At 40.6% G+C, this 16,640-nt stretch overlaps 1 protein-coding gene across 4 annotated transcripts in view; it reads right to left on the bottom strand.

The window, feature by feature from the left end:
• Positions 1-16,323, bottom strand: part of ATP7B (ATPase copper transporting beta) — a 31,524-nt gene extending 15,201 nt beyond the window's left edge. For 3 of the 4 annotated variants that reach the window (XM_009568710.2, XM_054052223.1, XM_054052242.1), the window contains exons 1-10: positions 15,869-16,323; positions 8,055-9,282; positions 6,164-6,400; positions 4,850-5,013; positions 3,828-3,989; positions 2,272-2,348; positions 1,742-1,916; positions 936-1,169; positions 664-755; positions 399-526 (exon numbers count right to left, since the gene is read on the bottom strand). In XM_009568710.2, the coding sequence (XP_009567005.2) occupies positions 399-526; positions 664-755; positions 936-1,169; positions 1,742-1,916; positions 2,272-2,348; positions 3,828-3,989; positions 4,850-5,013; positions 6,164-6,400; positions 8,055-9,282; positions 15,869-16,117 (2,746 nt within the window). In that variant the 5' untranslated portion in view covers positions 16,118-16,323. Of the gene's footprint in view, positions 1-398; positions 527-663; positions 756-935; positions 1,170-1,741; positions 1,917-2,271; positions 2,349-3,827; positions 3,990-4,849; positions 5,014-6,163; positions 6,401-8,054; positions 9,283-15,450; positions 15,580-15,868 lie in introns of those variants that run through there. The other variant, XM_054052231.1, reaches the window with a different exon arrangement.
• Positions 16,324-16,640: the final 317 nt, after the last annotated feature.

Genomic DNA, 16,640 nt, shown 5'->3' with positions numbered 1-16,640 from the left:
AAGAACCCTGTCAGAAGCCCAGTTCAGTGTCCAGACATACACACACCCAACATCTCAGCAATGTTTCTTCATCACCATCTAGAAGTTATTATTCCAGAGATCTGGTGGGAGTTTCTCCTGGAATGTATTTGTAAAGATGGTACATTCTCAGAAATTACAATAGCATTTAGAGTCTACCCATTCCACCAGTATGTAAGTAAAAGTGACCAAACTGAGCAGAAATTCTTCAGCTTTTTACCATGTACACAGACAGGGGATTTGGATTCAAGATCACAAAGGCCAGGAACAGTGTAGGTAGGCTATTCAAACAGCAGCTTTTGGGTTGGATCTGCTCTTTTTCCTCATAAGAAAGTGTTCTAGAAGATTTCACTTCTTTGCCTAAGTGTAAGAGAATTTACCAGTAATGAGAGACTCATCTGCCATAGAACTGCCTTCAATGACCTTTCCATCTACCGGGAATTTTCCACCAGGAACAACCTTTACAATATCACCCCTTTGAACCAGTTCAACAGCTACCTGCTCCTCCCTGCAAAAGACAAGTATAACAGACAGGTTATTTACACTGTCAGCGTGAAAAGAATAATAATGTTTTCACATTAATTGCATCAAGCCTAGTCTGCGCACATAGGCAGGCTGAGGGGATTTTGGTTCATAAATATATACCTGACAATAGAGTGGTCAGGTCCAAGAGTCACCACGGTGGCTTCTGTGGCTTGAAGAGATATAAGTTTAGCAAGAGCTTCTGAGGTCTTACTCTAAGAAAGAGACAAATGTTGAAGGTATACTGTAATATATAAATGCTTATGTTTACAATGAACTCTAAATGACCTTGTGTGATACAAGCTACATCAGAAACATCTGACTCAAAATCCTCTTGAACAGTTTTATTCTACTCTCATCATAAACACACAATAATTTGTGTGAAGATGAGTTACCTTTGCTATGTGTTCCAGCCATCTCCCAAGGGCAATGAACACAAACAGCATCGGAGGAGTGTCAAAGAAAGTGACAGGGCTTTTCTCTGCCTTTTCAATAATCGCCACCATCAGGATCACACATGAATACACATAAGCAATTGTCGTGGCTAGTATGATGAGCACATCCATATTGGCCGTCTTGTGCTTCAGTGATTTGTAAGCTTGTACGTAAAAATACCATCCACCAAGAAACTGTTGGCATAAGCATGGGCAGACTTGTATTAAAATCACAGTAATGAAAGCAAACAGTACATAACAAAATAGAGCAGAATTATAAAAATGCAGAAGGTAAGGGAAGGCATTGCTGTTCCACGCAAATTTTATATTGATATAACTTCATTGGAGTGCTTTAATAAGAAGCTGACTCCGTTGTTATCCTCTCTCTTGCCCTTTTAACTTCTCAAAACAACTCTGCTAGCTAAATACTAATCTTTTCATCAGCAATGCAAAGTAAACAAGGCACAGAAGTTGAGGGGATTTACCTATAGCTGCCCAATTAGTTTGCAGTTGATCAGGTATTTCTTCATTTTAACACTACCTTTCCCACTTGGAAAACTCTGACAAAACTTGGGCAGGAGTAAGGGCTGTAAGCAATTACAGAATGGATAACTTGCAGAAAAGTGCCGCATCATTCTATATAGGTAGTACAGAAAAAGGGCAGGCCTAATCCCATAAACCTTTCCAGTCTCCTGTCTTTACAACATCAGATTACATAAATGGGAGATGAACAGAATGAAATCCTCTAGGAAGTACTATGGACATACCTGAACGAAAGTGCACAGGATGAAGAAGAGAAGATTTAAAATAGATAGTCCAGGAATGAGGTTCCGTTCCAGTACCATAGACCCACGGTGCTCATCATCAGGTATCAGCATATAAATCATTAGGATTAAGACAGGGACACCAAACAGTAGGCTGCACAAGAAAGATTTCCTCCACCTGAAAAGCATAAGCTGTAAATTCCTTCTTGCCATACACCTCACAGCATCCAGGCCAAACACCACAGAGCCTGGGGTATTAATACTGTGCTAACACATAGCTTTGGGATATTTGGGAAAGATACAACACTTCAGGACAGTTTCTGTGTCTCCTACATGTTTAACTGTGTAGATGTCTATCAGTTAAGAACTGAAACTAATGAATGGAATAAAAGTACTTGAATCAAATGGCAAATCATAAAATTAAGTACGCTTTACACAAGGATAAGCTAAATTAACTGGGAAGTGCTGGGAAAGTGAGTTACAAAAGATGATCTATATATGTTCATTAGTGAAAGAGAACGAGAAATACTTACTGCTGTATTTCCTTTTTATGATCCAGGTTATGAGCATTTGGAACTCTTCTAGCCACAGAAGCATGAAAGCCAATTTCCTTTTTATTGAAAGGGGAGGGAAGATGAGTTAGTTTTGATTAAACTAACCACATTACTTATATTTTAATGACACTATGTTTTGGAGAAATGTCAGAGAAGGACACTGTTCCATACTTAATAAATGCCAGCTTCTTATTTATTTTTAGATCCTGCCAACATGAGAGGATATTTCAGACAGTACTCAAAATGTGGTCCACTAAGGATTTCTGCTGCTTATAAATGGATACAGTGTATAGATGCAGTTAAATGTCCCTGGTTTCTTATGCACAGGAAGTTCCCAGTGACAGCTGGAGTTCTGTTTCCCTCTCCTAAAAGGAAATTTAAGCCTTTCATCTCCACTGAAATAAGTATGAGAGATGGGAAATACCACAAAGGAAGATAAAAATGTACAAGCCACTCACCTAGTCAACCTTGCAAGCATCTCAACACTACAGCTGAGGAGATACACCTGATCTTGAAATTCAAACTGGCTAGAACCAGTTTAAACTCTCAAAGTGACAAAGCACTTTGTCACTTTGCCTTTCAGGGCAAAGCATCCCAGAAACAAATATATGCAAAAAGCCAGTTTTGACTGACACTTCAGTGAGTTACTGCAGCAGAACCACACATCCCTCCCCTAAAACCTACAAAAACCCCAAAGCACACTTGTGAGCACAATACATTTAAACTTTGTAGCTGCATCATGAGATGGTCCTGTGGTAAGATGCACTTTTCAGAACTATTCGGAAAGTCTGAAGAGTGTACTGGTTAACAGGTTAACCATTGCTGCCACATTGATTCTGCAGTCTAGGAGCATTTTCTGGGTAAATACTCCAGAACATAAAAGGCAAACAGTCTCTCCTGTTCTCCTGACTACTCACTGTGTGCACCTCACACAATAAGTTCTCTTCCTTTCTGGTGGGCCAGAGAAGGAAAAGGTTTTGTCTACACCTGATCATGATAATGGCAGATTTTACGACCTGTGTGGTTACTGGTAAGCCAGTATCTTTTTCCTTTAGTCATTGTATCACAAGCTCTTCTGGTTTCAAAAGTTCTTCTCTGAATTGATGTGGGAATAAATGCCAGCGTATGCAGAGGAGTGTAATACCTGTGGTATGAGCTGTTGCAAAACTTTTTCCTGCCAGTGAAAGAGGCTGTAGAAGTATTTTTTTTTTTCTATATTACCAATACTTCACTGAAATGACTGGAAATCAGGGACACATGATTCTACACAAAGCTGCAAAGAATGAATCTATGACACTTTCACCAGATATAGATTGAAAAGCTTTCTTTTTGCAGTTTTTAGGCAGTGTTTTTAAAGTAACAACCTGGGAGAACACGCACTACTATACAGCACAGCATCTTCACCACACGGGCATAAAACCATATGCCAATTATATGGAATCTGCAAAAGTCAGTGAAACTTCCCAAATATCAGCTGCTTTATTTAATATTGAATTCACCTTATAATTGTTCGTGTATAAATTTCTAAAGCCTACCTCAATTATTTTTATAATATCTCGAGGTCCAGTAATTTCAGGATCAAACTGGATATGAGCTTTGCAAGTAGCAAGTGCAACTGAGGCGTAGAATATTCCATTTGTTCTCATGAGTTTGGATTCAATATTGTGAACACAAGAAGCACAAGTCATCCCTGTAATCTAAAGGAAACAAATTTAGGTACAGTTAGCAGTTCCCCACATTCACTCAATATTTATGGATGAAATTGAGACAATGTCACAAAGGTACTAAAGACTACTGAGGCTCTGCTGGTACTGACCCAAGGCCTCAGCATGAAGTTTTCATAGAGCTGTCAACTGAAACAAAGCTGAGAACATAACTATCCACTTTTATTATAAAATTCTGCAGCCAGCAGTTATAGTCACACCTATGTATTGATATAGCAGCACTCATATATTGCATTAACTGTAATAGTGTAGCTAATATAGTGTTATCAGCACCTATATTAACATTACCAAAATCAATCTCTGCATGTGTGACTTCATCTCGCTTAAGTGTTCCCATGGTTTCAATAGAGTATGTTCTTACTTTCCAATCTATTAGCACAACTGCACTCTCTTGTTATCTGCTTTTTAGTAGCTGTATATCTGAGAATAAAAACAGACTTTTGAAGAATCTGTCTTTCATATATACAATTTACAAATTTTACCTGAAGTTCTCAGACCTTTGTAGTAAGCCCCAGGCATTAGCAACATGTATTTGGTGATACACTCTCAGTTGCTCAGTCAGTACTGTTGACTGAAATGCCTTCACAGAAAAGTCCTGTTTCATTTCTCCCTGCTAAGTCTGTTCTGTACATACAACTACCACTTTTTATTTCAGTGCCTTTGGACAGGTTCTTCATTTTGTCTTTTGAGAAATTAGGAAAAAATAGTGTCAACCAGCAAAAACTGACCTGCTGAAGCCACAGCTCCTTAAGCAAAACCATTTGCAAGAAAACTATTCTTCCAGATCCGACTTTTCCAAAACCAATATATAATTTCAAATACACATGACTTACAAGAAGCTCCACATTTCCTTCTGTTTCTGCATGATCTTCTATGACGGTAGCTTCAAAACCTAAATTCTGGATCAGTTGTGCTATTTCAAGAGGCTGTATGAATTCCGGCTTGTATTTTATCTCTGCTTTACCTGACATCAGTGCTACTAACACTGAAACAATTCCTGCAGTGGCAATAAAAAAATATTAGATCATTCAGTTCCTTTGAGAGGGAGAAAAATCAAATATTACAAGTGATTATTAATAAGGACTCTTGCAACTTAGAGGTGCTATAAGCCTAATGACTTCCTTCTGGCTCCTTCTAGTGTTGTTTCCTAGTCACAACAGCAAAATTTTTACTGAGGCCCAGCCACACTGTGGTTCCCTTCAGTAATAAGAGGAACCGTAAGAGTTACACAGGGAAAAAGGTGATCTATTATCTAATGAGCAAAGAGGATGCTTGTAAGCAGTGTTTGCACTCATTGCTGCAGAGAGTCTATCCTGGACTCTCTGAGTTTGGAAATCCCTAAACAAATCTCGCACCACAATGCCTTTTTCTTTTCTTGCTTATCCTTTTCACGTCTTCCCCTTCCTTCTTCTTTTTTTAAAATAAATAAAACCACAGAAATCTACATTTAGAATTGAAAAGCAAAATATAAAAATCACAGGCAAAAAAATTGTTCTGAAGTGCTAATAGTTTCTTGGATTTTTAAATCAAAGCAGTGAGACCGTTACTGGGAGAACAGGGGTGCAGGAATCAATAAGCAAAACCCTCCAAAGGTATGCCTAAACAAATTAAATCAGACATTGCTGAGGCTCATCTGTTCGTCTTCTGTATGGCCAGAGGAAAGGCAGCTCCAGTCCACAGTCTTCTAACGTAATAAGCTTTGCTGTGCCTAAACCTAATATAATTACCCAGACACCAGAGCCATGCATTCCTTTGCACCTGCTTGTGCAAATATGCCCTGAAGGATAAGTTTCACATCACAAATGTGTCAGAACACTCAACAGCTCTGGAAGAGATGGATTGCTCTGTAAAGCAATAAGGCCCTTAAAACTAAATGAGAATCATTTCTCTGTTCTTCTCTCAAGCCTTATATGAAATTTTGATCACATTACAACAATACAGTTACAACACAAGTATGTCCATCAGGTTTTTCCACCAGGGCAGTAGGACAGTTAAACTGTGATGAATTTACTTTACCACTAAGAAAGACCATTAAGTCTATTTAACTTCCAGATGTTGTACCACAGCCTCTCCCATTAAACACACAGAATACTTTTTTCATCCCATAGTTCCTTACAGGCTTATTATAGGAACCTTAAATTCATTACCATCTTCTTTCTGCAAATTTCTTTCAATGGTAGATACACATGATGCACAGGTCATGCCTGTGATTTGTAAAAAACACTTTTCAGCTGTCTCTCTGCCAGGGTGGTTTGGCTCATCAAGTTGAGGACTGTCTGGAAGGGCATCTGAGGCACAACCTTGGCGAGGAGGCTCTGGAGCTTGAGGTTGCACAGCAGCATTGCTGGTGTCAGTCTGGTGCCTACGTTCTCCAGTGGTGGTATCTTGAATAAATGCACAATACACTAAATAAATAGTATTCACGGTGTGATCAGAGGATGTAAAATTACAAACAGGTCACTTTTATCAATCACACAAAGTCTTAGTTTAAAAGGTGACACGGTACTCTTGGTCTCGTCATGAGAATACTATAGTAACTATGCGTGTAACAATATACACTCACCAGTACCACTTGCATGACCATTTAACTCTATAGAACTAGTTTTGCACTTTCAGATGGCAAATGATGCCCTCCAGTATCAACGCCTAGATTTGACAGCTACCTCCACTTCATAATGATAGACTGGTGTCTAGTGTCCTTATTCAGCACAGAGAACACAGCCCAGCCTCACATCCCTTCTATCCTTGTTGTCGTATATGCAGGACTCATAACACTTCATCCCAAACAACGAAAAGGACAAGTTTCTCAACATGTTTCTCTTTATGGTACAATATTTACACTGCAAGGACTGCAGAATGAGTAATGGAAGGATTTGCAGCACCCAGAAGACACCCACACATAAAGGCCTGTTGCAATCATTTTTGTTCTTTACCAGATACCAAACGGACACACAAGAGCTCTAGCTGCATTCAAACCACCTCCGCTGTGTAGAGTTTTGTGTAAAGGAGCAAGAGTTCCTTCTGAACATGTTAAACACAGGGGCTGCCATCCTCTTCCACAGATGCATCTGGAGGTCCTTCACCACCAAAAATCATAATTAAACACCACATACAGACCGCACCTCATCCGTAGTAGTACCACAGAATCAGAGGGATTGGAAGTATGAGAAAAATGAATAGGATGTGATGTATTGTGATCAAACTAATCCACTCCAGGTAAACTACATCAGTATCTCAAAGCAAATCTGTTCAGCTGAAGCCGATAAATATTGCCACATTTGAAATTTGCTATAGAGGAGATTATGCATCATAGCAACTTCCTAAATATTGAGTATGAACAAAGTGTTCAAACTGTTCTGCACTTGACATGTAAAAGCACCTTCCCTGGAGGTGTTCAAGGCCAGGTTGGATGAGGCTTTGAACAATGTGATCTAGTGGAAGGTGTCTCTGCCCAAGGCAGTGCGGTTGGAACTAGATGATCTTTAAGGTCCCTTCTACTCTATAATTCTATGATTCTACTATTTTGGCACTTACCTAGCTGACAGTAAAGCTTAGTAAAGTAGGGCTAGTAAAAATAATCAAGAAATAAAGGTCAAAAGATTAGCACACTAAAAAGATTTTATCTTGGTAAAAAGTGGTTTTAAATTAAAGATATTTCATTAAATTGTGAGGGGGTTTTAGTATTTTTGGAACATAAATGAAAAGATCTGCTCACAGCAGTCTGTAAAGACATAGGAGGAAACATAATTCAGTGGTCAAGAGGATCAGCTATTTGTAGGACCATGTACCAATTTCCAAACCCTTTGGCTTCAAATGTAACTCAACTTTTCCACCTACTAGTGCACTTATTATGGCCTGAAATAAGGTGCTTTGCAGCTGAAATCTCTCTCTCTCGCTAAGTGAGATCAGATTAGGCCAGTCCCTTACCAAAGATAACACCAATATGATGTTTCAAGAGTTTCTCTCCAGAAGAGAGCCTCTACACACGTTTCACGTGGGCCAGCTAGGCACACTACCCAGAGAAGAAAAAACACTTACCTGTCAGCACAGAAGCATCAAACCCCATGTCTTCTATGGCAGCTCTTAACTCTTCTCCATTAGTAACAGCTGGATTATAATGTATGGTCCCAGTTCTGCCAGCCAGAGAAACTTCTATATGTTGCACTCCTCGCCTCTGTGATATGGTCCCTTCTATGGACTGTACACAGGAATTGCAGGTCATGCCATCAATCCGAATAACAGCCGTGCACGTTGTACCTTGCAGTGGCTCTCTGAAGAAATCGCATAGCAAAGCAGGTGATGGAGATGCTCCCTTATTAACTTCTGAACCATTAAGGAGACATACTTTAAAGTTTCCAGGTGGAAGGGATTCAATAGCTTGCTGCAAAGCTGACAGGGTAATTAAATTTGGACTATACTGTACCACAGCACGTTTGTGCTCCAAAGATACTTTAATACTTTGTATGCCAGGAAGATCTGATAAATTTCCTTCGATATTTCTGACACAGGACCTGCAGTGCATGCCTTCTATCCGTATGGTTACCATAGCTGTGCCACTCACCTTGGCAACCAGTGGATCTGCTTCATCACTCTCAAAACTTGCCAGTGTCTCCTTGGGATTTGCGTTCTGCAGGTGCCTGAGATGGAGGACATTCAGCTTCAAAGGGGCTGATTTACTTTTAATGGTGCAGTCATACCCCAGGTTACTGATATAGCTCTTGAGTTCGTCCGGATGAATGATGTAAGGATAGTAAGCAATGATTGCTTCCTGGTTACCAAGTGACACCTTGACTTTCACCACACCATGCAGTTTCCTAATATTTCCTTCAATGTTGGTGACACAGGACTGGCATGTCATGCCTTCCACTCGAAGTTTAACTACTGCTTCTCTTGAGCACGACAGATTTACAGTCGCTGTTGTCAACTTCTCTTCTACTACATTGGCATCAAAGCCTATATCCTGAATTTCCTGGCAAATTTGTTCAGGACTTATTTCTGACTGCAGATACTTTATTACAGCATTGTTCTGTTCAAGGGAGACTTTAATACCCACAATGCCCTTCACTTTGGAAATCTGGCCTTCTATGGACTGCACACATGACTGGCAAGTCATTCCCACAACATTGACCGTCACAGTGTGTTCTTGAGAAGATGGAGAGGGTGCAGTTTCAAAGCCCTCCTCGTAGCCCATGTTGTCAAAAGCAAAATTGTGTTTCATTGTAGGCTCCACTTCACAGTCAGGAGAAGAATCAGTATTGGACAAAATCTAAAGAGCAAGAGACGTAATGAACGTAAAAATAAAATGCATGTATCTTTAGCAATGTAAAAGCCGCAATATTCTGCATGTTCTCTCAAGTACATGAGAAGTGCTCTCAAGTCAGTCTGTGCTGCCAAAATGCTTCACAATGTTAACCTATACCTCCAAGATTTTACCATTTAGTTACACCCACAATGCTGAATCAGGCCTCTGAACACTTCTCTTGAGCATCAATTTAAAAAATATTCACTAGGGCTATAAAAGCAAAATTGTCTCAATATTTCTCATCCAGTCATTTAAAACTTGAGCTCTCTGCAGCCACTTTCACCATACAGCCTGAGCTCTGCTCTTCAGAGTGCACTGTCACTGGTACAAGGTCACAGTAGAGGGCACTCAATGTCTCTTCACAAATGTCAGAAAAGAACTCAGTTTGTCCAACTTCCTACTGCTCAGCAGGAGTTCAAACTAAACCACCCACAGAAAACAGAATTGAGAATTTCCTGAGAGCCTGAAACCAACCACTGCCAGAAGAAACAGTTGTGTGGGCTTTTTGCAGATATACAAGTCCTGAAGTTAAAATCTATATCTGACAAAGATTGTAGAAGACACGGAACTATATGCAGATAGTTCTACTACAGTTTAGCTTCATCTACCTCTTCATTAGGCATCTAAGAAAGAACATATATTAAGCTGCAAGAACTCATTGGTTTGATCCAACACCAGTTTTCAGGATGTAATGGCCAGTATTGAAGTAGATTGGCCAGAAGTGAACTATTTGTCAGCCATATCACAAGCTCCACAGTACTGGGACTCTAGAGTTTAGTGCACTCAATTACATTGAGAAATAAATATTAAAAGAAAAAAAAACAGTGATAAAGGCAATGCTTCTCATAGAACAGGTAATCAGAGCACAGACTGTCATCAAAAGAAATTGCTGGCACCAAGCAATAAGTTTGGGAAGGTGAGGAGCAAGTCCTGGTTTGTGAGGTTTCACGGAAAGAACATCAAAATTCCTGTCCGTGACTTAAGGCAGCTTTAACTACTAAAGATCTAGATGAAAGCTACTGCAACAAATCTATTCTCTTATCTGTTAAACTATGGGTTCACCACCATTCAATGAAGCACCCAATGGTGGGCATTACCGCAGGGAGGGTGTCACCAGATCAGGCTCAGTACCGCAAATCTTCTTCCCACCACTGAGAAGAAAACTCCCTCCTCAGTACCACAGTGTGAATGAGAAGCATTTAGGCCACTTATTAACACTAGACTGCATCCAGTTCATTTGATGCAGTATTCAAAATTCATTAACTTGATTTTGTTTCATGCTTAGACAGCTCGGGAATAATGAGGTCTGGGGTCACGACCAAAACGGCAAAAATTTAACACGAGAAATTTGCTTTCAGCCTTCTCTGTACTGTATTTATTAGAACAGAGGGAGGAACGAGCAACGTCAGCTCTTCGGCATTACAGTGCAGCTTCTCCCTGTGCAAACCACAAGTCCACCCTCTGTGTCCCTTCACACTCTGCCTAAAGGCTACGCTCCAGGGATGCTGGGGAAGAGCCACAGGAATAGTTTAGCTCTGACCTCCCCTTTTTTGCTCTTCCTCCCACAGTCCTGGCAACACCTGCGTCATGTATCCCTCCCCTCGCATTTTCCTTCCTAGAACTTACTGAATTCCTCACCATATGTGGAAATGCACAGCCAGCCCCTCCTTTCAAAACAAAACATGAACAGTTATTCAAACCTCCTTGCAAAGGTAGTGCCTTATTTAAGTGCACACAAAGACAACTATATGCTGATTTCCTCCTATTTGTGTCTTCCCACAGTTTAAAATAATAATATGGCTTTGTACATGGAAAAAAAACCCATCTGGAAGCGAAAACAGTCTCTCACTCAACTCAATTCCCATGCTGCTTAAGCTCAAACTTGCATTTATTGTAACTGTCTGTATCAACAAATGTTATTTGAGTATTGTCCCTCATCTCTTCTTCTTCCCTATACCCTATCCCTACTCCCCCACGGACACTTTGCTTGCAGTGGCCACCTCTTCTATCGCAAACAACTGGTGAAGCGAAAATCCATGTGCAAGTTAAGGGAGCTCACCTTGTACATTTGCTTTGGCTTATATGACAGGAAAAGCTTCACAGGCCCTATGTCCTCTGCCGCGTTCCCTCCACCACCACATCCACCAACCCTCTCAGGTTACCTAGGTACCCAGTGATACAAAAGCAACTCAAATTAAAGGTATAAAGAGATTAAAGGGTATTTCTTGTTTTCCAGTCTTTTGAAAAACATAAAAGCAGGGACTGATTCTACTATTTCAATGCATTTTAAGCTACAGAAACATCAAAACTTGGCCACCGCTTTATATTTCAGATAAAAAGCTATCCCAACATTCAGAAGAATCGGCAAAAATGTTTTGTCAAGTAATAAACAAAATCAGATGTTTATGATCTTTAGGAGAAAAAAATATTTGCACACAAATTTCTAAATGACAGGGCAAAAAAAAAATGAGAGAGAAGATGTGGATATAAAAAAAAATCCCTTAGAAATAACCAAAAAAACCCCAAACCCAAAAAACCAAACACTCTACAAATTCCGAGTCCTTTAAAAACCTCCTGCCAAAACCCAGAAACATGCATAGATTCAAATACAGTGTTTAAAAAGCCTTTAGTGTTGTTTAACAGCTTCAAAAAAAAAACTGGGCACAAATACACCTATGTGTATTTGCGAGAAGGGGTGTTCCTGCACTAGATCAGAGGAAACCAGTAGGTTTACATAAGGACCTATGTCCTTATGACATGGTGCGGCATGCAGAATTGTGCTCATAGTTTTCCTCAGGCACATGCTAGGTCTCAGAAGAGGGTAACTGGATACCAGCTAACACCCACACATAAAATGGCATCTATAAGGCTGTACAGTAATTCTGAGTCAGCGTCTACAAGAGGATCAGAGAAGCAATCACCTCAAAAAATGCTAAAGAAAGAAAGTGCCTGGGATTTTAAGGTATTACCCCTCTTGCTTGCCTCTGCCTAGAGAGAAATCCTAACAAAATACTGAAAATGCATCTGACAGCACATCCATACGGGAGTGTGAAAGAACCGTCCACAGTTACCACCTGTTTTGTCTCTCATACCAAAAGGAGGCCAGCTTACTTTTAAGGGGAGGTGTACACCAACACTGTTTGCTCTACTAGTCTTGCATATATTTTTGCAGTGACTGTGTAAGAAATATGTAAATATTGAAAACATTAAACTATGACAATTCTTCCCCTCTCCTACTCTACACATAAGTTGCAACTCAAAATGCAAAGCAGAGCCAGGATCTAGTCTGAAAGTGAAGAATCGCTACAGCAAGCAGGTTATGAAGCTCGCTCATTTAAACAACATAGAAAAAAAAAACAAAGAAGAAAATCAAGAAGGGGCCCATTGACACAGAAGCAGCAGTAGGTGAAGGGAGCCTTAAAGGAAGTACAAGAGCTGGATGGAACACAGTTGGGTCTGACAGTTGTAAACTGTACCCAAGATGAGCAGCAGCTGAAACAGTTGATGTGCATGAGTGTGGTATCTGAAGCCCACCTCCTTGTATGAAGATTTCAGAGTAAACCCACCACAAAGAAGAGCAACCCTTGCTGCCCCAGACTGGAGTTGTCACACTCATGCCTGTCCTGAGGCAAAGCAGGGCTTGGGAGCAGGAAGAATAGGCAGAGGATCCTGCTCTCCATCATGACTGCCTCCAGCCGGCAGGAAGGAGATAATCCAACATGAATATGCCCTGGTGCTGGACTAACTTTTCTGGAAAGGTGGAACAGGGTAATGCTGAATTGGAAGCACCAAGTGTTAAATGCTGGCTAAGCACATAGCTCTTGATACAGTATCCAGAGCCTGGCAGCACATACAACAGGAAAGGTGGTTGTTGTCAGTGGCCTCTGTGACTGGTGGGGTAAAACTGCTCCATCAAAGATTGCCCTTAGAGACCTCACATCAGGCTGCCCCACTGTCTCCCAAAATTGGCTATTTCTTTGGGAGACTCTCATTCAGAAGTGTAAAGGTCAAGGTTTTAACAGAGCAATGAAGAGATGTAGAGTAAACATAAGAAAATCAAATGGACTGGGGGAAAAATAATCCAAATAACAAGAAACCACAGCACTCAGCAAGACCCTCCCATACGTGCACACTGTGACCAACTTCCTGACAATGGATACAGCCCCATGGCTGTAAATTCAGCAAGGTTTGTGTCCTTCTCAGCTTTGTGATCTGGCTGCTAGCTGCGCCAGCCAGGTTCCCATGCTCTCTCTACTCCTGTGCTCCACGGTCACCTTGTAAGGGCGGCTTGTCACCAGGCAATCCATCTTTCTCCCCACCACTTCACCTTCCCAAGAGGTGCAGCCACCTCCAAAATACCAGGGGTTTGGCCTCTGCAGTACCATGGGCCATGCTCACAGCTCACAGCTCCTGAAGCATCACCCACACCAAAATCCTGCTGCTCCTCTCTGGCAAGACTGACTCCCAGGGCTGGCACTGGTCTCTCATCGTCTTCCTTCTCCTGACCTGCATGGATGCCAGTTTTCACAACCTGAAATTCAAGTGCCAAACTCCTCACCACAATGCCAGTCAGTCAGCCAGCGAGGAGAAGGGGCCCATCCTGTTCAGCACCTTTCCTTCTGCCCCTCCCCATCTGCTCATCCACAAATGCCAGACCTCACTGAACCTCTCACCTAGTGTCTCCAAAGGTTTTGGACTGCCCTTCTCCCCATATCTCCATGGCTTGAAACCAGATATTGCCCTCTTGCCTTGGAGCACATAAATGCTGAAGAATTATTCCATCTTTGTTGCTGTTTTACCTTTCCTGCTTCATTCTTTCACAACCTGCTGATTCATGGCTTTGGATTCAGGCAGGCAGTAATACACAACTGAAAAGCCACATACTATTAATTAAATACTTCAGATGCTTTCCCAGTTTGTTACAGGCAGCCAGTGAACAACAAAATGAGGACAGAGCAACCTCAGAAAGATCAAAGATTCTGAGTCTTCAGCTTTGTGACTACAGCAGCAGCACTTCTGAGTGGGCAGAAATTCAGCCCTCATGCTCCTTAACAAATTTCAGCGCAACTTGTCCATCTATCTTGTTAGCACATATTGTAAAATGTATTACAACTTAAATGGTTGTCCTTCCTTCCCTTTCCCCCCACCAAAGTTTAGCAAAGATACCAAGTGTCACTAGCTACTATTTTTGATAACTGCTTGCACCACAAACAGCGTTGATAACTGCTTGTTATTTTTCAAATAGTTTCTGAGTCTTAAATGAGGGAAAACCCATGCTTTCCACCTGGATATCAAGACTCAATGAAAACATTACTTTAAAGCAGCCTTTATGGTGTTTTTGTTTTCAAAATACCAAGCTAGTTGTTCTAATGCTTCTGCCAAGGGATTGCTATTCCCTTCCTGGGAACAGGTTTCTCCAACAGTACAGACGATGGGGAAAGATTTAGGCAGTTGCAGGTAGACTTACTGAAAGACCACAAATGTTAGAGACCTCAGCAGGTACATTTAAATTAAAGGGAGCTACATAAGCCATGCTTGGTTTAATGAGAAAGCTTCATTGTAAACAGATTGTTTCTAATTTAGAATGAAAGCAAAGCCTTTGTGATGCTCTTCACAGCTCTGGTAAAAGTGACACGTATATCCCAGTGAAATGAATACAGAAAAGAGATCCTTTAGAGAACAAAGTCATTTATGTCATGATCGTTTTCTAGCAAACATTTGCAATGTAAGAAGTAACTTCAGGCAGAAAAAGCCTTCAGGTGTATTTGGTCTGTCCTGGCTGTTATTTCATTCCAGTCTGACAGTAGTTATTTAAGCCATTCCAAACATATGCAGTTTAAAAGGACATAAAATTTGTTCTGACAGTTTCTTTTCCTTAAATATTCACTGATCTAAACTATATTACTGTAATTTACATACATTTTAAATAGCAAAACCTCTTTTTAAAATAGAAAACCTCAGCAAATTTTTATCTGTTTTGCTCTTTCTAAGCCTCCTCTCCATAACAGTTAAATCTCAAAAAATACCATAATAATATAAAACACTAAATTAAAAAAAAAATAATGTTGCTCCAAATGTATTATAAAGTACTTTGGCTAGCATCAACTTAGTAGCTATAAACAAACCACTTACCTAAAGTTAGGATCTTTTAATGTTTCCGCACTTCTATTACTCCAGACAATAAGCCAGTATGAACTGCCATGAAACTGCTTGAGCAATTGCAGTTTAAAAGGAGAAACACTAATGTATTTCCTTACTATGAATCCCCACTCTATGTTACTAGAGGTGGAGCTGGAAAAGTGCTCATTAGTTACTACAGCATAACTCATCATTAACATCTGCTTTCAAAGAGTAATTTCAGAGGATCTCCAGAGGACTTTGCAGCTGTGTACTGCTTGTTATGGGGCAGGCATCCATGCTGGGGATTGAGACGATTTAGATAAAGAAAGTTTAATTTCTTTTATGTACAAACCAAATTCAACGTTTTTCTTCACATTCTCCAGTTCAGAACAACTCTCCCCTCCCAACACACATATCCCAGCTCACTGACCTGTCGTTCAATTGTATTGACTTCTGGCATTCCCATGGAGTAACTCTGCAGAAGTTTTTCTTCTTTCTGCAAGTTACTGCTTGCTTTTACCGGAGATTCTGTCTCAGACTTTTCACCAGTAATCAGTAGTTCAGGCACATCGTGAACTGCCTGCTGCTTACGAATAGACACCAGGGTTATGTTTTTGTTGTTTAAAGTAGCTAAGCAGGACAGTTCCCTTTTCATTTTATTGTCCAGTTTTCTCTCCATTATCTTCCTAGGCTTTAAGTATTGCAATGCCAAAGGAAAGCTTTATGAGAGCGGTTATTCAGTGTCTTATCAGCCACACTTCTCTCAGCTACATTTACAATGGCTTGAAGCGTTCTGCCCATCTAATCAATGTGCTCATTAGGCATTCATGATGAAATCCTAGATGTAACTTGTAATCTTTGTGTACACTGCTCGCTGCACTCAGCTACCTGCTCTTCCTACGAGTTTAAATGCTTCCCACCAATTGGCATTCCCTGGGCTTACCAGACTGCGTTCAGCACTGCTAATCTTTGCACACGGCGTTGCAGCAAGCTCAGCCAAGGCTGCCTTTCACAAGCTAGTCAAACATGACCTGTGTGCATCCAGCCCATGCATAATTAACTCAGCCAGACAGGCATTAGCTCCTTGTGGCCACGTGCATAATCGCAGCTTCTACAGAGGGCAACGCTGTTCCAATTCCTTCTTCCATGAAATTACTAGTGATTTCTTGGATAAAATGTGGTTCTATCTAACTTTGAAAACA

Source organism: Cuculus canorus, chromosome 1 (genome assembly GCF_017976375.1).
Source record: "Cuculus canorus isolate bCucCan1 chromosome 1, bCucCan1.pri, whole genome shotgun sequence".
Lineage (NCBI taxonomy): Eukaryota > Metazoa > Chordata > Aves > Cuculiformes > Cuculidae > Cuculus > Cuculus canorus.
The sequence above is the reverse complement of the archived record's forward strand: the minus strand, read 5'-3'. Positions and strand labels throughout refer to the sequence as shown.